Source organism: Talpa occidentalis, unplaced genomic scaffold, assembly GCF_014898055.3.
Source record: "Talpa occidentalis isolate TD23 unplaced genomic scaffold, MPIMG_talOcc4v2.1 talOcc4.5, whole genome shotgun sequence".
Classification (NCBI taxonomy): domain Eukaryota; kingdom Metazoa; phylum Chordata; class Mammalia; order Eulipotyphla; family Talpidae; genus Talpa; species Talpa occidentalis.
In genome coordinates, this window is record NW_023604861.1 from 116,869,453 (window position 1) to 116,893,293 (window position 23,841).

At 38.7% G+C, this 23,841-nt stretch overlaps 1 protein-coding gene across 4 annotated transcripts in view; it reads left to right on the forward strand.

Moving 5' to 3' along the window:
- The window catches only part of CDKL4 (cyclin dependent kinase like 4), a 67,781-nt gene that overhangs the window by 679 nt on the left and 43,261 nt on the right, over positions 1-23,841 (forward strand). For all 4 annotated transcript variants that reach the window (XM_054701191.1, XM_037528185.2, XM_054701190.1 and 1 more), the window contains exons 2-5: positions 6,022-6,255; positions 10,381-10,502; positions 18,329-18,401; positions 22,095-22,185. In XM_054701191.1, the coding sequence (XP_054557166.1) occupies positions 6,088-6,255; positions 10,381-10,502; positions 18,329-18,401; positions 22,095-22,185 (454 nt within the window). In that variant the 5' untranslated portion in view covers positions 6,022-6,087. The remainder of the gene's footprint in view (positions 1-6,021; positions 6,256-10,380; positions 10,503-18,328; positions 18,402-22,094; positions 22,186-23,841) is intronic.

The window sequence follows — 23,841 nt, forward strand, 5'->3', positions numbered from 1 at the left end:
TAGCCACCCTCACCTTATTCCCGAAGCCAGTCTTCACACGTTTAGGAAATTTTTTTAATCAGGAAATGAGCTTTTTTCACCTGATTTCCTCCCCCTTAATTTTGTTTACCTTCCCTCAGTGTGTTCCTTAGGCTTTCTTGAAGCCTCAGGACTCGCATTGTGATACAGTTGTGGCAAGTAATCTGCTTTCAAGTGTGTTGTGTCTTTGTGTATCATTTTGCAGTTATTTAAGACTATGGAAATGAAATGATCTAAGAATTTTAAATGCTAAAAAATCTTAAAACTAAAAAGACACAAAAAAACTAAAAAAAACTTAAAAAAACAAAAAAAACTTTAAAAAACTAAAAAAAACTTAAAAAAACTGAAAACACTTAAAACTAAAGAGACACTTAAATACCTATTCATCTAAATCTGTTTTACCTTTGTATGTTAATTAACAAATATTTCATAAATTCTGAATTCAGAAGACCCTGTAACCAAAAGTTCTTAACTTCATAGAGATCGCTTATGACCATGAAACGACTATGAAAAATATTTTCAATTATATCTGTTCCCTGCTAGTAGTTATAACGTTGTTTAATCTTGATTTCCTGCCCAAGAATTGTAAGTATTGCATTTGCTTTTTTAATAAAACATTATTTTACATATTTAGTGGAATGAATAAAATTCTAGTAGGACTTCAACAAAATGATTGAGCACCTACTATGTGCCTGTCAGTGAGCTAACAGTGTGAGTCAGGGGTGATAAATAATGTTTCTAAAAAATGGGGGAAGTTGTTAACACAGTATGTGTGCAGAAAAATAGCCTGTCTTTGGGGATTTGGGATGGCAAAACAGAAAACACAATTGAGTTGAAATGCAAAAGATGAAGAGAATTCAGTGTAAAACCTTCCAGGCAGTAGAATGAGCAGAAACTGGGAGACCTGACAGTGTTTGAGGAAGAACCTGAAAAGCAGTTAGAGAAAGGTACATTGAGACCAGGACCTAAAGGATTGTAAATCCTCACTTGGAGCTTTATTCTGTGTTGTTAGAGGCTGGAAGATGTTGAGGTCTGTAATTTTTTGATACTATATTGATGTTTAGAAAAGATGTTTTTGGTTTGATGTAAGTAGGTATGAAGAAGAAAAGTAACTTAAAACACTGTAGGTCCACCACATATGGGCTTTTAAATAACTCTGTTTGATATAGTAATTTCAAATTTGCAGGAATAGTACAATGAGCTCATGAATCTACATTGGCTGTTTACATTGTGCTCCATTTGTTTTATCATTTCCTCTCCTAGTCTCTCTGTCCTCCTCCTCAAGTGCACACGTGTGTGTGTGTCTGTCTGTCTGTCTGTGTAAAGCACATTTCCCCCGGGAGTCAGGCTGCTGGTTTCTCACTGGTCCAGGTTGGTGATACTGCTGCACGACTCAGCTAGGGTATGAGGGTAGAGTTGGGATGGCATCAACCCCAAGCAGAAGCCACAGACTCCCACTGTTCAGTGGAGTTCTAGCAGCTTGTGGTAAATGGATCTCAATTTGGTTGTTTTGCCTTTGGTTGATTTCTCGAACCCTAAAGCTGTGTTGTTTTTGTTTTGTTTTGGGTAGTTTTTTGCGAGATTTTTTTAAAAAATATTTTCTCTATTGCTTTTTTATTTTTATAATCTCTTATGCAGAAATTAGTCTAAATTCTCAATCTCTGTTGAGTAAAATTTTGTGAACTGTTTTTCTAGGAAATTGTCCACTTCTAAGTTTTCAAATTCATCTTGATCCATGCCTGCAAAGTAGTCTCATGATTAAAGTGGTTATTCCCTCTGTCATTTATTGTTTTGATTATTTGTTCTTTCTCCTTTTTGAAGTTAATGATTTGACTATTTCAAATTTTTCAAAGAAGTAGGATTCTAGATGTGACAGATAGTGAAAAATTCCCTTGGAGCCAAAATTGCCCCCAGTTGAGAACCACTGCTTTAAATGCATTCCATTGATTTTTATATGAATGTTTTCATTATCATTTTTTTAAGTACTGTTAGTTTAGTTTGTAGAGATGATTAATAGTAAACTTTTAGTTTCTATAAGTCTTACAGATTTTTCTATTTTTAAATTTTGTTCCATCTTCTAGTTTGATAGTTTGTGATCAGTGTTGTTTATGTTTCTATTCTTTGAAACTTCCTGATACTGTCTTTGTTACCTAATATAATCAAATTTTGAGAATATTCCATGTATGCTTGATTATTCTTATAAGAATGTAAAATTATAAGAACGTAAAATGTACATTCTTACAAGAATGTAAAATTCTAAATAATCCTTGCTTTTTCACTTTCTTCCCTTGTATTTCTTCAAAATGCTGCTGAATTTTTTCTTTGCATTGATAAGCTTGATGTCACCATAATTCTTTCCCTTCTCTGTAATGAATGCTCAGTTCTACCAGGACACATATATTTTTGCACAGATGATCTATTTTCTCCTCCAGGGAGCGATTTAAATCTGGCTTAGCCTCTTCTTTTCCTCTTTTCTCACCTTTGCAGTTGTTCAAGGTTCCACCCCACTCCCTTGTTTGCTCTCTGCAAAGGCTCATAGTGGGAGCGCAAGAGCTATCTTGTCCAGAATTGGAGGATTACTTTTCTACTTAAGTTTATAGATACCTCTGTCTCTTATTTGAAGACACTGGGTTGTTCGGTTGATTTCTCTAGTTTTGTGAAAAAGATACTAAGAGATTAAATTCAGACAGCTCTCATTTTCCTTGGCTGCCTCAGAGTTCTCTGCCATGTGTATCTTGACACATATAGTGTGATGTAGAACAAGTTTGTGAACTTCGAGTAGGGATTAATGGTAAGAAATGAATGTTTTGGTTCTGAGGTGATTCTGTTCATCCCTGTAGAAGTGTTCGTCAAGCATTTGATCTGGATTTCAGGTAAGAGACTAGGAATTACAGCTTCTAAAAATTTTGGTAGAGTCCTAGTAAACTAGAATTAGGGACATAAATTCTTTTGTGGTATTTCTGCCTTCATCTAACTCCCATCTGCATAATTAGACACATCTTTTATGAACGCATAAGGGCTTTAAAAAACAAAAAGATAATTTTGAGTTTGTTCAATAAATGGTGCTGGGAAAACTGGACTGCTACATGCAAAAGAATGAAGCTAGACTACTACCTCACACCATGCACAAAAAACAACTCAAAATGGATAAAAGAACTGGACATAAACTTGAAGCCATAGAATATAGAGAAGAAAATATAGGCAAAACACTACATGACATACACCTCGGTAACATCTCTTAAGACACATCCCCCAAAGCAAAGAAAGGAAGGAAAAGATGATCAGTTGGGACGACATCAAATTAAAAAGCTCTGCACAGCAAAAGAGACATTAACCAAAACAAAGAGATACCCTGCTGATTGGGAGGAAATTTTGCACTCCATACAACTGATAAGGGACTGATCACAAAGATGTACAAAGAGTTGACAGGACTCAACAAAAATAAACAATCTAGTCAAAAATGGGCAGAAGAGCTAAAAAGACACTTCTCCAAAGAAGAAATGCAAATGGCCAACAGGTATGTGAAAAAATGTTCAAAATCACTTGTAATCAAGGAAATATAAATCCAAACCACAATGAGCCATCACCTTATTTACACCAGTGAGAATGGCACATATTAAGAAAACAGGCAACAACAAATGTTGGCAAGGATGTGAAGAAAAAGGATCTCTCCTGCACTGCTGGTGGGAGTGCAGACTGATCTGACCACTATGGAAAGCTGTGTGAAGGTTCCGCAAACTACTGAAAATGGAGCTACCATATGACCCAGCAATTCCACTACTAGGGATCTACCTAAAGGACATAAAAACAGTAATTCAAAAGGATCCCTGTACCCCTAATTTACTGTAGCACTTGTTTACAATAGGCAAGCTATGGAAACAACCCAAATGCCCAAAAATAGATGACTGGATCAAGAAGATCTGGAATATATTCACAATGGAATATTACTCAGCATCAAAAAAGATAAACTCATGTCATTCACAGCTAGATGGATGGAGCTGGAAGGTATTATGCTCAGTGAAATAAGCCAGAAGGAAAAAGAAAAATATTGGATGGTTTCACTTACAGGAGGAAGGTCGGGGGCCCATATAAGGGATCAGTAAAAAAAATTATAATAAATTAACAATAGGCAACTATTAATCAGATACACTGCAGGGGAGGGGGAGAGAAGAGCCCAAGGGACTGTGGTGAGGGTTCATGGGTAAATTGGTGGTGGGAATTTTAAGGGGACTAGACCTGAGAGGAAAAAGCATACATTGTACAAAAAGGAAGAATGATGTAAAATATATATGAAAGAAAAAAGATAATTTTGAGAGGTTTACGGGTGAAGTGCTATTTCCTGGTGCTTTACTATGTTCAGCAATTTGAAATGACTGAGAAATCTAAATATTAATCTGAGGAACCAATACTTATTAAACCTTTTGGGAAAAGAAAAGGAAAATTGTAGAGCAATAGATCAAATTGTCTACCTAGAGAGAGAGAAAAAAATAGCACATAAACTAAAACTTCTTAATTAAGCTTTTTTGCCTATTCATAGTTTCCCATAGTAACCATAACTGGTTATCATGTAGGTTAAGTTCATAAATCTACAAAGTTCTATACCAATAACTTTCTAAAGCAAATTCCTAGTTTCTTCTGTTTTTCTCACAGTCACCTATAACTAGGCTAAAGAAAGGCAAATGTATACATGCTTATACCCCAATACCTTGAAGATAATAATATCTATGTAAAAATACAGTATAATTAACAATTATCAGAACATGATCTGTGATGGGTTCTCCATGTAATGTGTATGGCTGAGTTTTTTCCCTTTAAAGAGAGTAAAATCTGCTTTAAAAGAATAATTGCAAAAATATTGTTATTTTTTAAAAAAAAAAAAGATTTATTTTATTTATTTATGCATACAACTGCTGGGGTAGGCCAGAGGTGGGAAGGGGAGACGAGGGCTGATGAGAGGATTCACCAGAGACAGAGCTGGGAGCAGAACAGAGGGATCTACTGAAACACTCTACTGAGGGGAGCAGCAGGAGAGACAGGATGAATTAAGTCCAGTGTTTCCATAGAAATAACTATGAGTGTGGAATATAGAGGAAACAAACAGACAAAAACACAAAAGAACTAACAAAACCAAACCAAAATAAACCCTAGAAATACAATTGCAGAATTGAGGAGACTAGAAGGGAAGGGAAGAGGGGTAGGATCAAAGGTGGGAGGGAGCACTGTGGTCCACATTAAAGGATTATGGGTGCTTGGAAGTGGACTGGGGTAGTAACATACATTTGAGGGGGTGTGTAGCTATTCCTCTGACGTATATAAAGTGTTACCTCAATATAGGGGTAAAAAGGAGAAATCACTGTGGGCATGACAGCATTCATGACGAGTTAGAGATATTGGCCTTTTTATTTATTTTCTTTGGAAGCTAAGATCTAAAGGAGCTGTTCCTTCATCCATATAAAAAACTAAGTGTGATAAATCGGCCTTGAAAAGATTGTTTTATCATTTTTTGCTGGCTGCTGTGCTCAACAACTCACATCGTCTCATTCTTCTCTCCACCAGGTGGAACTGTAACACTTTATAACATGTCTTCTTCCTGCCTCTCTCTAGTCTCTGCAGTATTCAAAATGAATTAAGAGGAAGAAGATAAATACCATATTTGAAAGTGTGAACTGTTTGTTCAGCTGAATTTACAGCTTTGTATTTAATCATTTCCTTGAGGATGATAACAGTGGGTTAGATGAGTTTCCACAAATTCTTTCAATTTAATTCTTTAAATAAAACATTTTATGTTTAGGTTTTATAAGGAATGATACATGAAAGCGTTGCCGTATCTAGAAAGGCATAGGACTAAACTACACTAACAAAATTGCTTCCAAATATTGTTAACTGTTATTTGCAATTGATGGAAATAAGCCTTTAGCATTTAGGGCAATTTGGTTTTATATAATAAATCATAAGCACATTGTCCTTCACAATTTGATTAAGCCTAGTCATCTTATTTTCCAGGTGTGACATTGCCACATTCCCGGGTGCAAGTCAGCCAATACAGCCATTTCGGTTGCTTCAACTCTAATGGAAAAGTATGAAAAATTAGCTAAGATTGGAGAAGGCTCTTATGGGGTTGTATTCAAATGCAGAAACAAAACCTCTGGACAAGTAGTGGCTATTAAAAAATTTGTGGAATCTGAAGATGATCCTCTTGTTAAGAAAATAGCACTAAGAGAAATACGTATGTTGAAGGTAAGTTAACTGTATCTTGCTATAATAGCATGATATTGGGTGAAACATGTATGCCAGAATTACGAAGAATTTTAAAGTCATTTTTTTTGTTTCAATGAACTTCAATTTCTTTGTGTTAGCAACCTTGGGAATAAGTTGATCATCATTTTAAACATGGGCCACACTGATATTTATCTGTTATTAGGAGTATAGCTGTAGGTTGTTAAAAATATTGATGCATTTCCAGTGTGGTTAGTAACTATCCACTGATATGTCTCCTCATCCCAGTGTTTACCCTCCATCCCCCAACCCTGGCCTTTCTCTGCCTCCCTCCCAAATCCTCCCTACCCACCAGCAAGTAAAACACCCTTCCTGGCCCAGGAGAGCCCACAGACCAGTGGCTGGGCCCCTGTGGGGATGGAGGTGGCTTCACCCTGCCTGTGCTCCACTGTGTGCGCTCCACTGTGTCGCAGACTTGTTGAATGTCACCCCGAGCTACTTACACACATTTTACGCACAGGTTTTATTCTAGTTGTTTTCTCTCTGATAGGGATTTCACACACAAGATTCTTAAGTTCTTTTTTTTTTTTAAAGATTTATTTATTTATGCATACAAGAGCTGGGGTACAGGCCAGAGGTGTGGGGGGTGAGAGGATTCACCAGAGACAGAGTGGGGAACAGAACAGGCGGATTGACTGAAATACGCTGCTGAGGGGAGCAGCGGGCGAGTCGGGAGAGGTCTGCTGCGCCATGTGGGTAGCCAGGGGATCAAACTTGTACTGCAGTGGCTGTGGACAGCTTTATAGGTTGCGACTTAACCCCTTGCGGGTTCTCAGTCAGAAATCTGGGCTCCCCCCTCCCCAAGATTCTGCATTTCTAACAAACTGCTGGTGCAGAGCTGCTGGCTCGCAGACCACGGTTTGAGTAACAAAACTCTGTTTTCCTCAAGAACAAAGCCCACATTTACTTTTGACGTGTGTCTGTCATCTGTATTTAGAACAGCCAGAAATCCAGGGGGTATCATATTCTCTACCCTTTTCAAGTATTATTTGTAGCACTTTCCTTCATCTAATAAGTTCTAGTAGTTTTTTTTTAAATATACTTTGATATGCACAGACTTTTCAAGAGCATATTTACCTTGCTTAGAAGCTGGGACACAGCCAGCTCCAGCACAGGGCCAAGATGCAGGCTGTGTCCTAGCCCCATGGTAGGAGGTTTCTTTTTTTTTTTAATTTTTTAATAGATTTATTTATTTATTTATATAAGCACTGGGTACAGTCAGAAGCGCGGGAGGGTGAGAGAATTCACCAGAGCCAGAGCGGGGAGCAGAGCAGGCAGAAGGACCGAAGTACACTGCTGAGGGGAGCAGCGGGCGGCAAGAGAGGTCTGCGCGCCATGTGGGACCCCCCTCCGGTGGCCGGGGAGCAGCCGGGGATCGAACTGGTGCCGCAGAGGCCGCGGGCAGCTTCTCAGCCCAGCGCTCAACTGCTGCGCCACAGGGGAGGCCCGTAGGAGGTTTCTAGTAAAAGTAATGCTTTTTTACCTTCCCTTACACCCTCTCCCAGTTTTCAAGTAAAATTAATGCTCGGGTAGCATGTCCTGGGTTACAAGTGGCCAAATTTGAGAATGAACTGTAAGGTAAAGGGTTTTCAGATTCCAGCTCTGCTTAGACTTGGCGATGGTTCTCAGAATGCACATCTTTCCTGCCTTTTGGTATGTTACTCACATGCGTGCCCTGAACAGATTCCTTCCCTGCTAAAAGCTGCCTTACCTTTCTCACGTACGCCTATTACTACCAGTTTACTTTCAACAGGTTACTGTTTTTCTGGACTAAGTTAATTTCATTAGCAAAGGAGATTAAATGGTTGATCTGCCTGAGAACAGATCTGACCAGGTTCACCTGACTTTTCATCCAGCTGTGGCATCTGGGAACCCCTTACTCTCCTGGCAGAGACAGCTTGCTACCATTCTGTGGTTTGTGCTGCAGCACAGCCAGCTTTTCTGGTGTGACCTGTTTCCTCCTTTGTCTTTCTGCTCTAAGGCAATGGCGCAGGTAGAGTGGAGCCCATAAGAAAACAAGTTGATTTCATGAAGTGCGCATATTTTTTTTTAAGATTTATTTTTATTTTATTTATTTATTTATTTGTTTGTTTGTTTATTTATTTATTTATTTATTTATTCAAGCACTGGGTACAGTCAGAAGTGCGGGAGGGTGAGAGAATTCACCAGAGCCAGAGTGGGGAGCAGAGCAGGCAGAAGGACCAAAGTACACTGCTGAGGGGAGCAGCGGGCGACAGGAGAGATCTGCGCCCCGTGTGGGACCCTCCTCTGGTGGCCGGGGAGCAGCCAGGGATCGAACCAGTGCTACAGAGGCTGCGGGCAGCTTCTCCACCCAGTGCTCAACCGCTGCGCCATCGGGGAAGCCCAAGTGCGCATATTTTTAATGTATAAGGATAATGGATTCCCTTTCCCCAAACTGGCAGCAGACACATAGTTGTAGGGTAATGTTTTTTGTTCTGTTTTTTGTTCAAGCTATATTTAGTTACGGATATACAGGATGCTAAGTCAGCCCTCATACCTAGGACTCCCTAGTGGACTTATAAAATAATCATTGAGGATCTACTTCTACTGTGTACAAAATACTATGTTTTCTCTCTTTCTATATCTTTCTCAGTAAATGATAAATTTTGGAAAGTTGATTTGCCTACAGTCATGCATCCCTTAATGATAGGAAACTTCTGAAAAATATGTCATTAGGTAATGTTGTCATTGTGCTCACATCATAGGGTGCACTTAGGCAGACCTGGAGGGTATAGCCTAATCCTCACCTAGCTACAGTGTGGTCTATCGGGATCACGCTCCTATAGGGGTCCACAGTTGACCAAAACTTGGCTACGGGCCCACAACAATACCAAACTGGGAAAACAGCAGAGAAGATGAGTTGTAAATAGGAATGATCAGCTATCCTGGTTTATAGCTTTTGTCCCAGTGTTCCATCTGATTCACATCCCCCTTCAAAAGTGTCCTGATTTGTATGCTAAGTGATGTAGTCCCTAACTCGTGTGTGCCAGTGTGCCTGGGACAATCCTGGCTCCCACCCACTACCCTGGTTGAATGATAAATGATGCAGTTATGTTGTTAATAGTTTATCCTACTTAACCAGGCTTTTCTCTTTGGTTTGTAATATTAAACAGAGGCTGCCTTCTGATGCTTCAGTTTGGGTATAGAATTTAACACATGAATCATCCACGCATGAGAGAGAACAGAATCAAAGAATAGAGCTGAAAATATGCCACATCAATTTAAAATACAGACTAACTATGGGGACTCCTAGAACCGGCAGTTGAATCATACTTGAGAGATCTAGTGTTTCTGAGAGCCAACACTAAAATCCAAAGTGTTTCTTTTTTTTTTAAGATTTATTTATTTTTATACAAGAACTGGGGTACAGGCCAGAGGCGCGGGAGGGTGAGAGGATTCACCGGAGACAGAGCAGGGAACAGAACAGGCAGACTGAAGAAATACACTGCTGAGGGGAGCAGCGGGCAAGACAGGAGAGGTCTGCTTCGCCATATGGGATTCTCGCCGGCTGGCCGGGATCGAACCCACACTGCAGAGGCTGCAGACAGCTTCACAGTGTGGCACTCAACCGCCTGCACCACCAGGGAGGCCCAAATCCAAAGTGGTTTTAAATCCAGCTGACATTTACATTAAATCCATAACACTATGTAAGCTAAGTGGGCATGGATGATTTTAATAGTCTTTTACTCAATAATTTTATTTCTTTTGATTTTGTCATTCAGGTCATTTTATGACTTAGTTATTTATAAGTTCCATAAAATGCATAATGTATGTTTTATTTTAGTACTTATATGTTATGTACTTCATTTGCTATCTCCAGGGGGATGTAAGCAGCTTAGTTACTGTTTATTATAGGTACATCAGATGAATTCTTAAATGTCTTCCAACTTTTAGATTTTGTGTTTCTTGCTAAAAGGAATTTCTCTTATGAATAGCTGTAATAAAACCTCCACAAGAACTGCATAGAGAATGATAAGCAAAGCCTTACTAGAAAATTGTAAGGAGTCTGGGTGAAACTATTATGAGAAACAAATGACTAAACTTTGCATTTCTGTTCCTTTGCAGCAATTAAAACACTCAAACCTTGTGAACCTCATTGAGGTATTCAGAAGAAAAAGGAAAATGCATCTAGTTTTTGAATACTGTGATCATACTCTTTTGAATGAGCTAGAAAGAAACCCAAATGGGTAAGTAACCTAGAAACTAAATTTTTATATGGCTGGTCCCCTCTTTCATTATACTTGGGATTAACTATGGCAAATTTCACATGGGAACCACGGTTCCCCTTCCTACCCAGATGCATCTCCAATCTCAATAGCATGTGCTTAAAGGGCAAACTAGTATTAACCTAGAGTAAAAATATTAGGAAGCAGACCTATGGCAGATGAAAATCACAGTGCATTTACTGTGATGCAATCACTGTGATCCAATTATACTTTGGATGGTCTGAATTCAAGGAAATAACCTTAGTTCAATATTAGAAAATCTAATTCATATAATTTGTATGAATTTATAAATATTTATGTATTTCTTATAATTCACTAATAGGTTAAAGGAGGAAAAAGTAGATATGGTTGATGAAATTTGAAAGGCACTTGATAAGTTCAGCACCCTTCCCTAATTAAAAAAATATTTTAGCAAACTAGGTTTAAAATATTTTATCCCACATACTTGTACTGTGCACACCCAATCTCTTTAAAGCAACAGCCAATTTTATATTCAATGATACCACACTAAATGAACTGTCAGTGTAAAATGAGAAAAAGGCAAGGATATCAGTTGTCATCACTATAAGGTACAATGTTCTGAGAGCTCTAACTAATGTAATAAGAAAAACAAATAGAATCTATAACTTTGGAAGTGAGATAAAATTGTCATTATTGCGTTATGTTTTTGTTCTACAAAATTAAGGAAATTGCCTAAAGAGATACTAAAACTAATGGAGTTCAGCATAATGACTACAGCACTCCAAATTTCACATGCAAAAATTAACAGCTTTTGTATCTATCAATCAGTACTTTCGAAAATCTAGTGATGAAAGAGCTCATTAACTATCAACCAAAAAAATGTTTAGGAATAAAGATAAAAAGAACTGTTCAAATTCTACATAAATATAACAACAAAATTTAACTGAAGTAAATAATGGTTTATTATTTAAATTAATCTATATTTCTGGATGAAAATATTATTATAAAGATACTGCCTCCCCGATTTGTTTGTTGCACAAATATGAATCAGGAGGCCAGTGGGATTTTTTTTTTGAACTTGAAAAGGTTAGATTACATCAAAAAAAATTTTTAAAGGGAAATTTCACTGCCAAATATTAAATCATATTAGTTTTAGCTAAATAAGGTGGGGGGAGGGGTCCCTACCCCTCCACCATAGTACGCTGGGATCCCTCCACACTTTGCTCCCACTCCCTTAGTTATGTGCTCAGATTTCAAGGTTTGTTTTGGTCTGGCTCTTTGTTTTGTTTCTTTATAGTCCACACATGAGTGAAACCACCCAGTATTTATCTTCCTTCTTCTGATTTATCTCACTTACCATAGTCCCTTCCAGTTCTATCCGCGTTATCACAGATGGCAAGATTTTATCTTATTTTAACTGAGTAGTATTCCATTGACTATATATATGTCACATCTTCTTTGCCCACTCACCTTTTATTTCCATAATGTCCATAAAGCAACTATTATAAACACTATGGATACAGGAATTCATATATCCCTTTGAAGTTTTTGCATTCTTTGGGAAGATACCTAAAAGTGGAATTGCAGTAGCTCTTTTTTAATATTTTGAGAAACTGGAGGACTCTGTTCTTTAAAACTGTATTTGCTGCAAGATAACTGCAGAGAAGTGTATTTGGGAGTTAAGATAAATCTTTGATAAAGTATTAAAAGAAATAAGGAGAGCAGTTGGGCAACAGTAGGGAATGTATTGGGATGGTTGGAATTGTATGTGATAAGGTAAGAAGGTTCCTTGTTTCCACATTCATGAACACTTGTTTTTGGTCTTTCTGATGTGGACTATTCTCACAGGTATGAGGTGCTATCGCATTGTAAATTTGATTTGCATTTCCCTGATGGTAAGTGATGATGTGCATTTTTCCATTTTTCCATCTGTACATCTTAGCTCTTTGGTTTTTATTGTGGTACTTATTTGATTGCTTCTCTCCTTTGAATATGCCCAGAATTTTGTTTTTATCCTGTTGTGGTACTTGGCACTTACTATCTGACATGTTTATATGTGCATACTTATCCTCTTACAAGACTAAATTTTCTGAGTTACTGTCCTTGGCCATACACCAGGACAGTCGTGCTTTGGCAAAGGAGAAATACCCAATATTTTGGGAAATACTGGACAATGCTTTCAAGTAAAGTCAATCAGCTATGATTTTGAACACCACTGTGGTTCACTACTTTGTGGGGGCAGGGCTAAAGGACTTAATGAGAATCAGAAAGCAAATGGAATTTTGTGGTCCTAGTAGGTCCACAAATTCAGTCTTGGGGTTATTTCTACACTTCCTAACTAGATAGTTGAAAAAGATACTCTAGCAAGTGGAAAAAGAGCCAATTGACTCTGATCCAAGGAATGAAGGTTATTGTAGTGGGTAGAACCTACTAGAAGTGTCTGACATGCTGCTTCTTTACCAGAATGGAAAACTGAAGGGGCCTCCCTGGTGGCACAGGGGTTAAAGTCTCAGTGCTACCAAAACAGAAAACTGAAAGCAATAATGCATATTTGGGGGAAGGGCATAAATTTGTGCTCCCATTAAAATTTTGGGGAGACAAAGTTAGAAAGAAGATGAGCATGTTGCCTAGATAAAGCTCTCCTCAAATCTTTGCATTTCCTCCTCCTCATTTTACTAATGAATTTTTGGCATCTCCATTGCATCGGGCAGAGGCAACCATTTAATTCAGGTTTCAGTCAGCCATTGCAGCTATCAACTACAGTGATTCCTAGCTGTACCAGACAGTCTGTTGAAACCAGAATCTCTTTTAAGTGTGCTCAGATTGTTATAATCATCCCGATCCAAAAATTATGCTTCTTCCTCTCTGATTCTCCTCCTATGAGACCCATTTCCACATTAACTCCCCACTACAAATCAGCAAAATTTTATGGTTCTTTCTGCTGTGTAAATTTTTATTTCCCTCTACTTTACCTTTGTAATAGACCTCCATAGAACATGCTGGGATCTGACTTTGATTAAGGTTTAGAGACCTGGAGTGGTGGCAGGGAGGAGCCTTGAGAAGTACTGGCACCCCCATGCAACACATTTGAGGGGACTTAACGAGGCAAAACTAGACTCATCCTGTAAAATTGGTGACTACTTTGCATGAGAAGTGGCAGTTGGTAGAGGTTGGGGTGCTCTTAATTATGTGAATACTCCTGAGTGTTACATTTCAGTTCTTGAAGTATGTCTTTTTCAGTGAACTGAGAAGTTAACTTACTCCCATAAATACAAGCTATGTAGTCACTTAGCACTCTGCAGGAGTATTCTGTGTCCAACTTTGCAGTCATCTCATGGCAGTCAGTGTGAACCAGTGGGTCCTCTGGTGAATTCTATAGGTACAAGAAATCAGGAGCTATTTTAGGAAAACATTGAAACTCTTGGTTTCCTAACTATGTAGTAGGAAATATTAAAGCCCTCAACCTGTACTTTCAAAAACTTTGTCAAGGGAAGTTTGATATAGCCAGCTGACCCACTTTTATTACTCATATTGTTCTATCATATTCAAGCCACCTATCACCAAAGCTTTGCCTTACATAGGAGCTTATTCCAGATGATTTCTTAAAATTTGTTTCCTCACTAGGTGCCCATCTACCAGCATTCCAGTTGCTGATGGTAATGAGTGCCTCCTGACTTCAGACACAATGAAATCAGATAGCTTATTCTAGATTTCCAAGACCTTGAGTGTTTCCCCCACCCACTTCTGGTATCATATTCTGAACTGGTCGGGATTCAACAGCAAGACTTCACCTTAGCTTAAAGCAAAAAAGGAATTTATTACAGGGTGTTGTTAGTTTATAAAATATCTGAGAGTGTCTGAGAAACAAACTTAATTGAGCACCCATTAGATACTGGGATTGCTCTAGGCCCCGAACCTACACTAATGGATAAAACAAAGTCCTTGCATGATCACAAGTCTTTGAAGAAATATAGAGCAAAGTGAGGGGTTAGAGAATGCCTGGTGGGGAGGGGGAGATTAGAGGTGTCAGTAAGGCTGACATGTTCAGGGAATAGCAGAAACTAATGGGGCTGGAGTAGAGCTTGGGGCTGAGATAAGAGATAAAGGTGGAAGGTCAATAGAAGTGGAGTCATTCAGAGTCTGGTGGGCCATAGTAGCAAGATTGGATTTTATTCTAGTATAGCAAGTTTAATGCCAGAACCCAATTCATCTTTGGTAATGAGAATGAAGTCAAGTTTCCACATTAAGTTATATGAAAAGACAGTGAGTTCTGATGTCAGCATAAAGTTTCCCCTGAGTGGCTAAGAAAGTAGTCTCTGAGCAATCCAGTTTGAATTCCTGTTCATGTTACCCTTTTAACCCATTTGGTCTTGAACTAGGATGTCTCATTTTTTGCTCTCAAATCCTTCATTAGGACTTGGCAGTGTTTGTTTTTGCACTCACCCAAAGTATTGTATTTAAACATTGAGTTATCAGTTGATTTCCACCGAAGGCTTTCTCTCACTCCAAAACACTGAAAAATGCTGCCTGTGGCTGAATGATGTCGTGGTGTTCTGTCTTTCTGCAGTGAGCACCGTGTGGATCTGTATTCTCAATAGTTCTCTGCTTTAGTGGCTTTTGTTTGTAGTTGTTATTGTGTATGTTTGTTTTGCCTTTGATGGAGTCTGCCTTCTTGGAGTCTGAGATGACTAAGGATTCTGTTTTGAACAGAACCATGGCATTTCCAGGGAGGTGCCCCTAAACAGCCCTCTTCTAGGACAGCCATTCCATACTTCCCTGAGACATTATGTCCCGTCTGGTTCCACGTTAGTAACATTCACACTAGGGTCTGCCAAGTGTCTGCCCTTGCCCCGGCCTGGTTTCCAGAGTCTATTACTTGACCCTGTGCCTGCAGTCCTTCCATCCCATCTAGCACCCCATTTCCACATGAGCAGGACCCTGAGTTCCTCTGCCCCCCCCCCACAAGGATGGAGCTCCATTTCCTTTCCTGTCACCTCTTCCCAATTGAATCACCAAATCTCACCTGGATCATTAAATCAACTCCTAACTAATCTCCCTGTGTTGCTTTGCTCCCAGAAATCCATTCTGCAAATATGTGTGTTTCCTTGAGTCCTTTCAATGACTTCCTTTGAATTTAGAGCAAAATCCCAATTCCTTACCAAGATGTATAAGGCGCGCCATAATTTGACCCTCGCCAGCTTCAGCGATATCTTCACTTGTGCTTCAGCCACACTGCCTCCCTGTTGTTTTTCCTCCACTCCCTATTCGTCCCCACCACTCGGCCCCTTGCTATTCTTTTGGGGCTATTTTAATCTCTGTGCAGAGTCTCAGTCCCACCATCTAGCCTCATCCAAACTCACACCCTCATCTTCTGAACCTAGGCAAATGTTAAAACCCAGACTCAAACTCAGACTTAAAACCCAGATAGAGTTTAAATCCCAGCTGGGCTGCTTGCTAGCTTTATAACCTCGGGCAAGTTATTTGTGCCTTCAGTTTTCCTCATGTATAAAATTAGTCTATGGGGTAATAGTCCATTTTTACACATGAGGAAAATTGAAGGCACAGATATCTTGCCCAAGGTAAAAAAAAAAAAACTAGCAAGCAGCACAGCTAGGACTTGACCTCTATCTGACAGTGCTCTGTCTATTCTATTCCTCTACCTCTTATAAAAAATCTAAGTAATTGATTCAGGTTTGGCTCTAGGTAAAAAGGGGGAAGGATAGAGTTATATCAGAATTCAGTGCAGGAAATAAAAAGCACTCTAAAAAGGGGATTTAATGCTGGGAATTAGGTGCCTTCACAATATTAAAAATTAAAAATCAGTGTTCAGGTCTGCCTTTTTTTTCTGTTAAGCCAGAGTCATGGGACTGCTACCAGATCTTAGACATCAAGGGCTTGCCACCGTAACTGTGACCTGAGATCAGAAAACTGCTGAGAGAAATTCCCCCATGGACCTATTGTTTCTTCTCAGCATGTGCCCAGACTCACAGAGTGATGGAGCTGGTGCCACAGGGGCCACCCCACTGTTCTAAAAGACCAGCCACCCCACTGTTCTAAAAGACCAGCTTGTTGCATGATGAGTTCTGTGTTTAAAAAGCAATCTAAATATATGATTTCAGAATCCAAACATGACAAAAGTACGAAAGCTGAGGATGGGTATGTTTGGAATTTTGTTTTTAATTTTTTTTAATTAAAAAATCCTCACAGTAGACAATTAGTGAAAGAAAACTTGTGTTTTGGATTTTTGAAAATATGCAAACATCAATCCCATCTCCACGAATAGGGTTGAAAAACAAAACTCTGAGAGAAAAATTTGTAGCATAATCCACACTCTGATATACTTTACCATAGACTTTGTCAGTCAATTTGAAGGAGTAAACAGATCAATCAAAAAAACAATAAAGGCCAATGAACAGGGCAAGAGAAGAAATGTAATATTCCAATAATTTTATGAAAATTAAAATCACTAATAATTAATGAAATGCAAGTGAAAACCAAAATGAAATGTCCTTTTATTTCAACCACAGATTGGCGAGCGTAATGCTGGCAAAACCAAATGTGGGCAATATAATGAAGAGTAGGGACTTAAATGCACAGATGTTTGGTGGGAGTGTAAATGGGCATCAGCCTCCTTAGAAAGGGTGGTGTGTAACTGTGATGGCATCATCGTGGGCAGTGAAGTGAGCAACAGGAAGACATGAACAGAGAAGCTAGAGAACCTAATGGCTGTAACTTATAGAGATGGTCGTACAAGTTCTTAGACTACTACCAGACAGAATATAAGTCCCCCAAATCCCCAGTGGAAAATACTTTTCAATGTTTTCCAAAAAGTGAGGATTCTGCAGGGACAAGAGGCTCCCAACCTCTCATTCTCATGGAACATTTTTCTCCCTGGCATGCCCTGATTGTGTGCTTACCTGCTGCTTACTAGGTGTAAGAAACTGTGGCAAAACAACTCCAGCAGATGCTTGAGTGTCTACTGCAAACATGAATTGTAGGAAGTGAAGGTCAGTGTTCAAGTCTGCCTTTTTTTTCTGCTAAGCCAGGTCTCAGGTCTACCTGAAGTTTATATCTACAGCATCAAAATGTAGCATGGGCCTACCATTGGTCCCAGATATCCCACTTCTAGAACTTACCTTGAAAAGATCCATCCCCAATAAGATGAATGATTGTAGATACTTACTGAGCATTGTCACTAGAAATAAAACTAGGCCAACCTAATTGCTCATGAATGGAAGCTAAGTAAATTATGATACTTTCATATAATGAGATCCTCTATAACCACTAAAATATATATATATATAAATATTAGCATTTACATCTCTATGCATAAAGTTTTTGTGAAAAAGGTAGGGGAAGTTGCAGAGAATGGAATGGTGTTAGGCAGGTGCGAGAGCGATTCATAGATAGACTCCTAAATGTATGCATATAGATGCATTTTTTAAATCAATGTTTAAAAATAAATGCAGAGAGCAAGAAAGAAATGCTTGAAGAGACAGCCACTGTAAGTGACAGCAATTATTTTGGGCTAGCAAGATTTGAGTCAATTCTTTTTATATCTTTCCTGTGTTGTTTGATTTTGGGGATAAGCATGTATCATTTTTCATGGTAAAAACATTTCAAATTCCAACAGAAAATTATATGAATGTAATGAAAAAATTGTGAGGCAGTTTTCATTCAAACATTTTTTATAAACAACATTCCCAAGACACTCTGCACTGTGTTCATTCGTCACGGGAAGCCCTGCCTAAGCCCTTCTATTCCCAGCCCCGCTGTAGGACATCCATCCTGGGAGTTTTCATTTCCTGTTTCTTTTTTTTCCCCAGAGTTGCTGATGGAGTAATCAAAAGTGTATTATGGCAAACACTTCAGGCCCTTAATTTCTGTCATAAACATAATGTAAGTAACATTTTCTTATGTATTTTTTAAATTCTTCATGATGACTCTTTTCTTCTAAATGGCTCAGGGCTCTGTTTGAAGAGCTGAAGCCAGAAGGATGAATGATAAGAGCAAAGCAAAAGAAAGTTTCAGAATATTGGTCTCACTCATAGCAGGAATCTAGAAAACTTAAATAAGGGACCAGGAAAATGAATATAAGAAAGTGAAAATCAAAATCAACAAAAAACTATGAACCAGAGACACTTTTTGGGGGGTGGGGGGCGGGAGGGGAAGGATTGGGGTCAGAATGGGGCGTTTGCAATTGTATGGGGGAATATAAAAATAAAATTTAATATTAAAAAAAAAAGTTTCAGAATATGAGGAAAAGCAATTCATGGCCCCTTTCCAATTCCTGTGAGAATCTAGTTATTAATTCTTTATGAATTAGAAGTTTTTATAATGCTTCTCTTTTTCCCCAGTACCAACAATTTCTATGACTATTATTAAATTGGGTTAAAGTAAGTTTCAGAATATCAATAATGTAATCCAGCATTGCACTTAGTTTTATTTTTTGTCTCTTAATATTTTTATTCTCTAACAGTCTCCACTCCCCTTCCTTTTTCAAAAATTTTCCATGTTTAATTTTTTAAAACTATAGTCCTTAGATTTAAGTATACATCAAAATCCCCTGGGGAGCCTCCCTGGTGGCGCAGGGCTAAAGACACAGCGCTATCAAGCTATCAAGCTATAGCTAGCCACTGCAGCATGAGTTCGATCCCTGGCCAGGGAGCTAACCCACTTGGCACAGCAGGCCTCTCCTGTCTCACCTGCTGCTCCCCTCACCAGTGTATTTCAGTAGATGCACCTATTCTAAACCCCACTTTATCTCTGGTGAATCCTCTCACCCCCTGCACCTCTGGCCTACACCCCAGTTCTTGTATGCATAAATAAATAAATCTTTTTTAAAAATCCCCTGGGGGTATTTTTAAGAAATAGTCTGTCGACCCTATCCTCACTCTTTCTGATGCCATAATACCTATGGGAAGAATCAGAAATGTTTGCATTTTCCAGTTGATATTGAAGCTGTTGATCTAAGAACCATACTCTATATGCTACTCTGTTAAGAAATCATTCTGGCTGATTACTTCCTGTGTGTAATTGAACTGGGTCTTGCAAACCATATTTCCTGTAAATTGGTATTTATGCCTGGAGGCTTGGTCACATTCAAGTTTAGTTTTTCAGACAAGAATATTTCATAGGTAGTGCCATGCACTTCTTATCATATTACCATTGCAAGGCATATAATGCCCAGTTGTTCCCCTTTTGATCATCATAAAATTATTTAGTGGGTTCAGGAGGCATTAGTTTGAGTCCCTCCATTATTAATTTTCCTGTCAATTGTTTCACTTGATGGTTTTAGCATCTGTTAATTATTACTTATAACCAGAATTTCATTAGGATTAAAAGATGGTGATTTTCTACCCCTATTATCTTTCTGCATTTATTAATTGGAATTCTATAAAGAACTCACCCTAGGGCTTCCCTGGTAGCGCAGCAGTTGAGCCCTGGGTTGCGAAGCTGCCTGCAGCCTCTGTAGTGCCAGTTCGATCCCCGGCCACCAGGCCAGGATCCCACACAGAGCGCAGACCTCTCCTGCAGCACCCCTTGCTCTCTTCAGCAGTGTACCTTGGTCCTTCTGCCTGTTCTGCTCCCAGCTCTGGCTCTGGTGAATTCTCTCAGGCTCCTGCGCTTCTGACTGTACCCAGAAAAAAAAAAGAACTCACCCTATTAGACACTGGCTTCTGTTAAAATACAATAAGTATGAGATTTCCTTTCTTTGCCAGTACTCACAGAGATGAGTTAGTGTTTTCGCAGCCTCTAAAAGTGAACAACAAAAGGGTCTTTGAGCCTTAGGACATCATTGTAAATTCACAGATTTTACTCTTTGATGTGTTTCAATCCTTAGCCATCATAGTCCTCTCTGATACTCAAATTGTCCCTTTTTAGGCCAGTGAGAACTTTTTAAACTTGGCTCTTGGGTGCTTTTGCTTTGATGCTCTTTTAAAAATAAGTTTTGATCTTCTGAGTTGGTGCCTAGACAGAGGCACTGGCTGAGGCAAGTATACAGACTCCTGTATGGTCGATTTTGATGTCCACAGAATGTCTGTCATGGTAGTCTAGGACTATGGAAAAAGAGCACCAGATAATGGAAATAAATTTCAATACTTAAAGGAGGCTTTTTTCCTTTTAAGAAAATCTGAAGTTTTGTTAGTCTGGATCAGAAGTTTTTGTTTCTATTAATAAATTTATAGAAAGCTGTTGTTCACAAGACACCTGTTTTTCATAATGTTTGTTTTTTCAAATACTTACTAAAGATGATGTTGAATCAAATCCATATTTCTTTTGCTTCCATCATGCTATAGGAGGTATTAAAGTTCTCCTAAAGTGCTGCAGGTGTTTTATAGATAGTAAAATGATTTTTAAAGTGTATTTCCCAGTGTTATATTTTATCCCTGTATATTCTGACACTATCTATCTGACTGTGACTTACTATTTCCAGGGGATCCCAGTATTTAGTAACTCAATGCAACTGCAGTCATTTCTCTGCTTGAACATGTTCCATATCTTAAGCTTTAAGATATTGAAAACCTTCAATTGAGAGTCTGTGGCCTCTATCAAAAATGGGTAATTTTTCAGGCCAACTTTTCTTCTCTAATATGGAAGTTACTTCTGAATTCTGTTATTTCATTTTCTCATGTTATAGTAAGCCTTTGTCTATCTTCTCATTTTTTCTGTTAGCTAAAATGCATATAGGGAAAAGAAATGAGGTCATATGTGAGCTGTTAGAACTATGTGTAAGTCCTTTATACTCTCCTTACTTTTAATGGAATCTTTATGATACTCTCAAAGAATAGACAAGGCAATCTGTTGACCCAGTGGCATTACTAAAGATTTGTAGCTTTTAATGTATGGAGACCGTGGCTACCTTATTATCTCCAGAACAGAATTATGTGTGCCTTACTGGTGGGCGTGGCATGGTAACACATCTGCAAGGGTGTGAACCTAAATTATACAGTGTTGTAAACCAGTGTTACCCCAATTAAAAAACACTCATGGGGGGCCTCCCCAGTGGCACAGCAGTTAAGCGCTGGGTTGCAAGGCAGCTCCCAGCCTCTGCAGCACTGGATCGATCCCCGGCCACCGGGTGAGGATCCCACATGGCACGCAGACCTCTCCTGCTGCCCGCTGCTCCCCTCGGCAGTGTATTTCTTCAGTCTGTCTGTTCTGCTTTCTGCTCTGGCTCTGGTGAATTCTGTCACCCTCCCGCACTTCTGACTGTACCCAGTGCTCGTATTAATAAATAAATAAATCTGTAAAAAAAATTTAAAAAATAAAAAAATAAATAAAAATAAAAAACACTCATGGACGATACTGATGAGATTGTGCTTTGAGAGTAAAAAAAAAAATCAGTTTTTATATCCAACAATTAAAATTTTAATTTCCTCACTAAAATAGCAACACTTTGATTTTTTCTTTTAATGTTATGAAATGTACATGTAAAAAAATGCCAATTTAAGTTCTTAAGAAAAATGAAGGAAATTGTATTTTTTTAATCTCATAGGGCTATATATTTATCATTTAAACTAATAGTTAATGTTTATTATACTTTATCATTTTGATGTCTCAAAGATTTCATCAAATGTTATCTTACAGTGTATTCACCGAGATGTAAAACCTGAAAATATTCTAATAACTAAGCAAGGAGTAATCAAGATTTGTGACTTTGGGTTTGCACGAATTCTGAGTGAGTAGCAATTTTTTACTGACTTATCCTGTTCAGAGGATGGTGAAGTGATGTGGTTTAAATTCTTTGTTGAATGTATGCTAAATGCTATACTGTTATTATTCCAAGAGGAAAATCTCACTTCAGCCTTTTAGTCAGTACATTAGTTTGCACTTCAACACCTCTCCATTTGGCTAGAGTTAATTAGACATCACATTTATGTGCTTTGCCCTACAGGAGAGGAAAGGAATCATACAATGCATTTCTGATTTTCAGGTGCTTATAATATGAAATTTTTTTTAAAACAGAACAAAATAAGTGAAAGTGCAGATTGTTTCCTGGAAGGAGAGATTAACATGGGCTCAAGTGGCTGGAAAAAATTTCATGGAACTGATGAAACTAGAAGAGTAACGAGATCAGCGTGACAGGACACAGAGACAGTGCTAACAAAAAGGAAATCACCTCAGAAAGGGCAGAACTGAAGAGAAAGGGATACAAATCATTCCTTGTCCCTGAATCTGAGACTGCACAGTAGACAAAATATGTATTAGCGACATACACCTTGCAAGTGGGTGTGTTCATAATCAGTTATCTTGATAGGACCCAGACACAGGGGACTTGAAAATGCATTTGGAAGGGTTGGATAAAAACAAAAGCTAATGCTTTCTAAGGTTACTTGATTTGTGGTATAGGGTGATAGTACTCTAATGATAAATGCTGCCTGTGCTGAAAAGACTATTGTGCATAGTGCTATGATGCATCCATATTGTGAAATATTAGGCAGCCATTAAAAGCAATATTTATAGGGTTTTCAGTGGTGTGGGCAAACATTTTAGGATGTGGTAAATGATCAGAGCTAAAACTTGTATGTGTGGTATGGTCTTAATGATACAGGAAATACACAGAAACTATGACTGGCATACACAGGGCCCTCAATTTAGAAAATGAAGTACATGACAGACATCAATAATACCTAGAGTTAGTTAGGTGGCCCTGGGTGGGGGTTAGAGAAGAATTTCAAATAACATAGCCTCAGGTTGCAAAGAATAGCTTCCTGGAATACACAGGTATTCCAGCCTGGCTTGCCTCACACTCAGACTCCAGCTATTCTATATTAAGAGGCTTGGGGTCAAACCAATAATAGCACTCTGCACGTCTGCACCTATAGTTCTGTAGTAGTACGCCTTCTGTCCTGGGCACCAACTCTCTGTACCCCTTGTCCAGTTGAGTGCAAGGTCTCCAAAGTCCCTGATGTGGGGATGGGACCCTAGTCAACAACTGTAGTGGGAGGCTCCATATGGCAGCTGTCCCTTGCCCTTGTATGTTGTTCTGGCCTGATATCCCTGAAAACATAGGTCAGTGGAAGTCTCCCCTCCAACCTTTGCTGAACCATTGCTCCTGATGGACACTGTTGATTTGTCAGGGGTTGTTGACACTGCTGCACCCTAGTTGTGAACATACAGAGGAGGCAGGCTGACATATTCACCCTGCTGCCATCTTGCCAGACTCCTGGAAATCCATTTCACCCTACAAAAAATGTTCAATTTGGTCACAAAAGTAAATTCTAAGACCTGCAAATATACACCATGACCAATATTAAGAACATAAAAGAAACACTTCATATAAAAGCTACCTCATAATGCTCTTTCATAAATGTTTTTTCATGGTGCTGGCAAG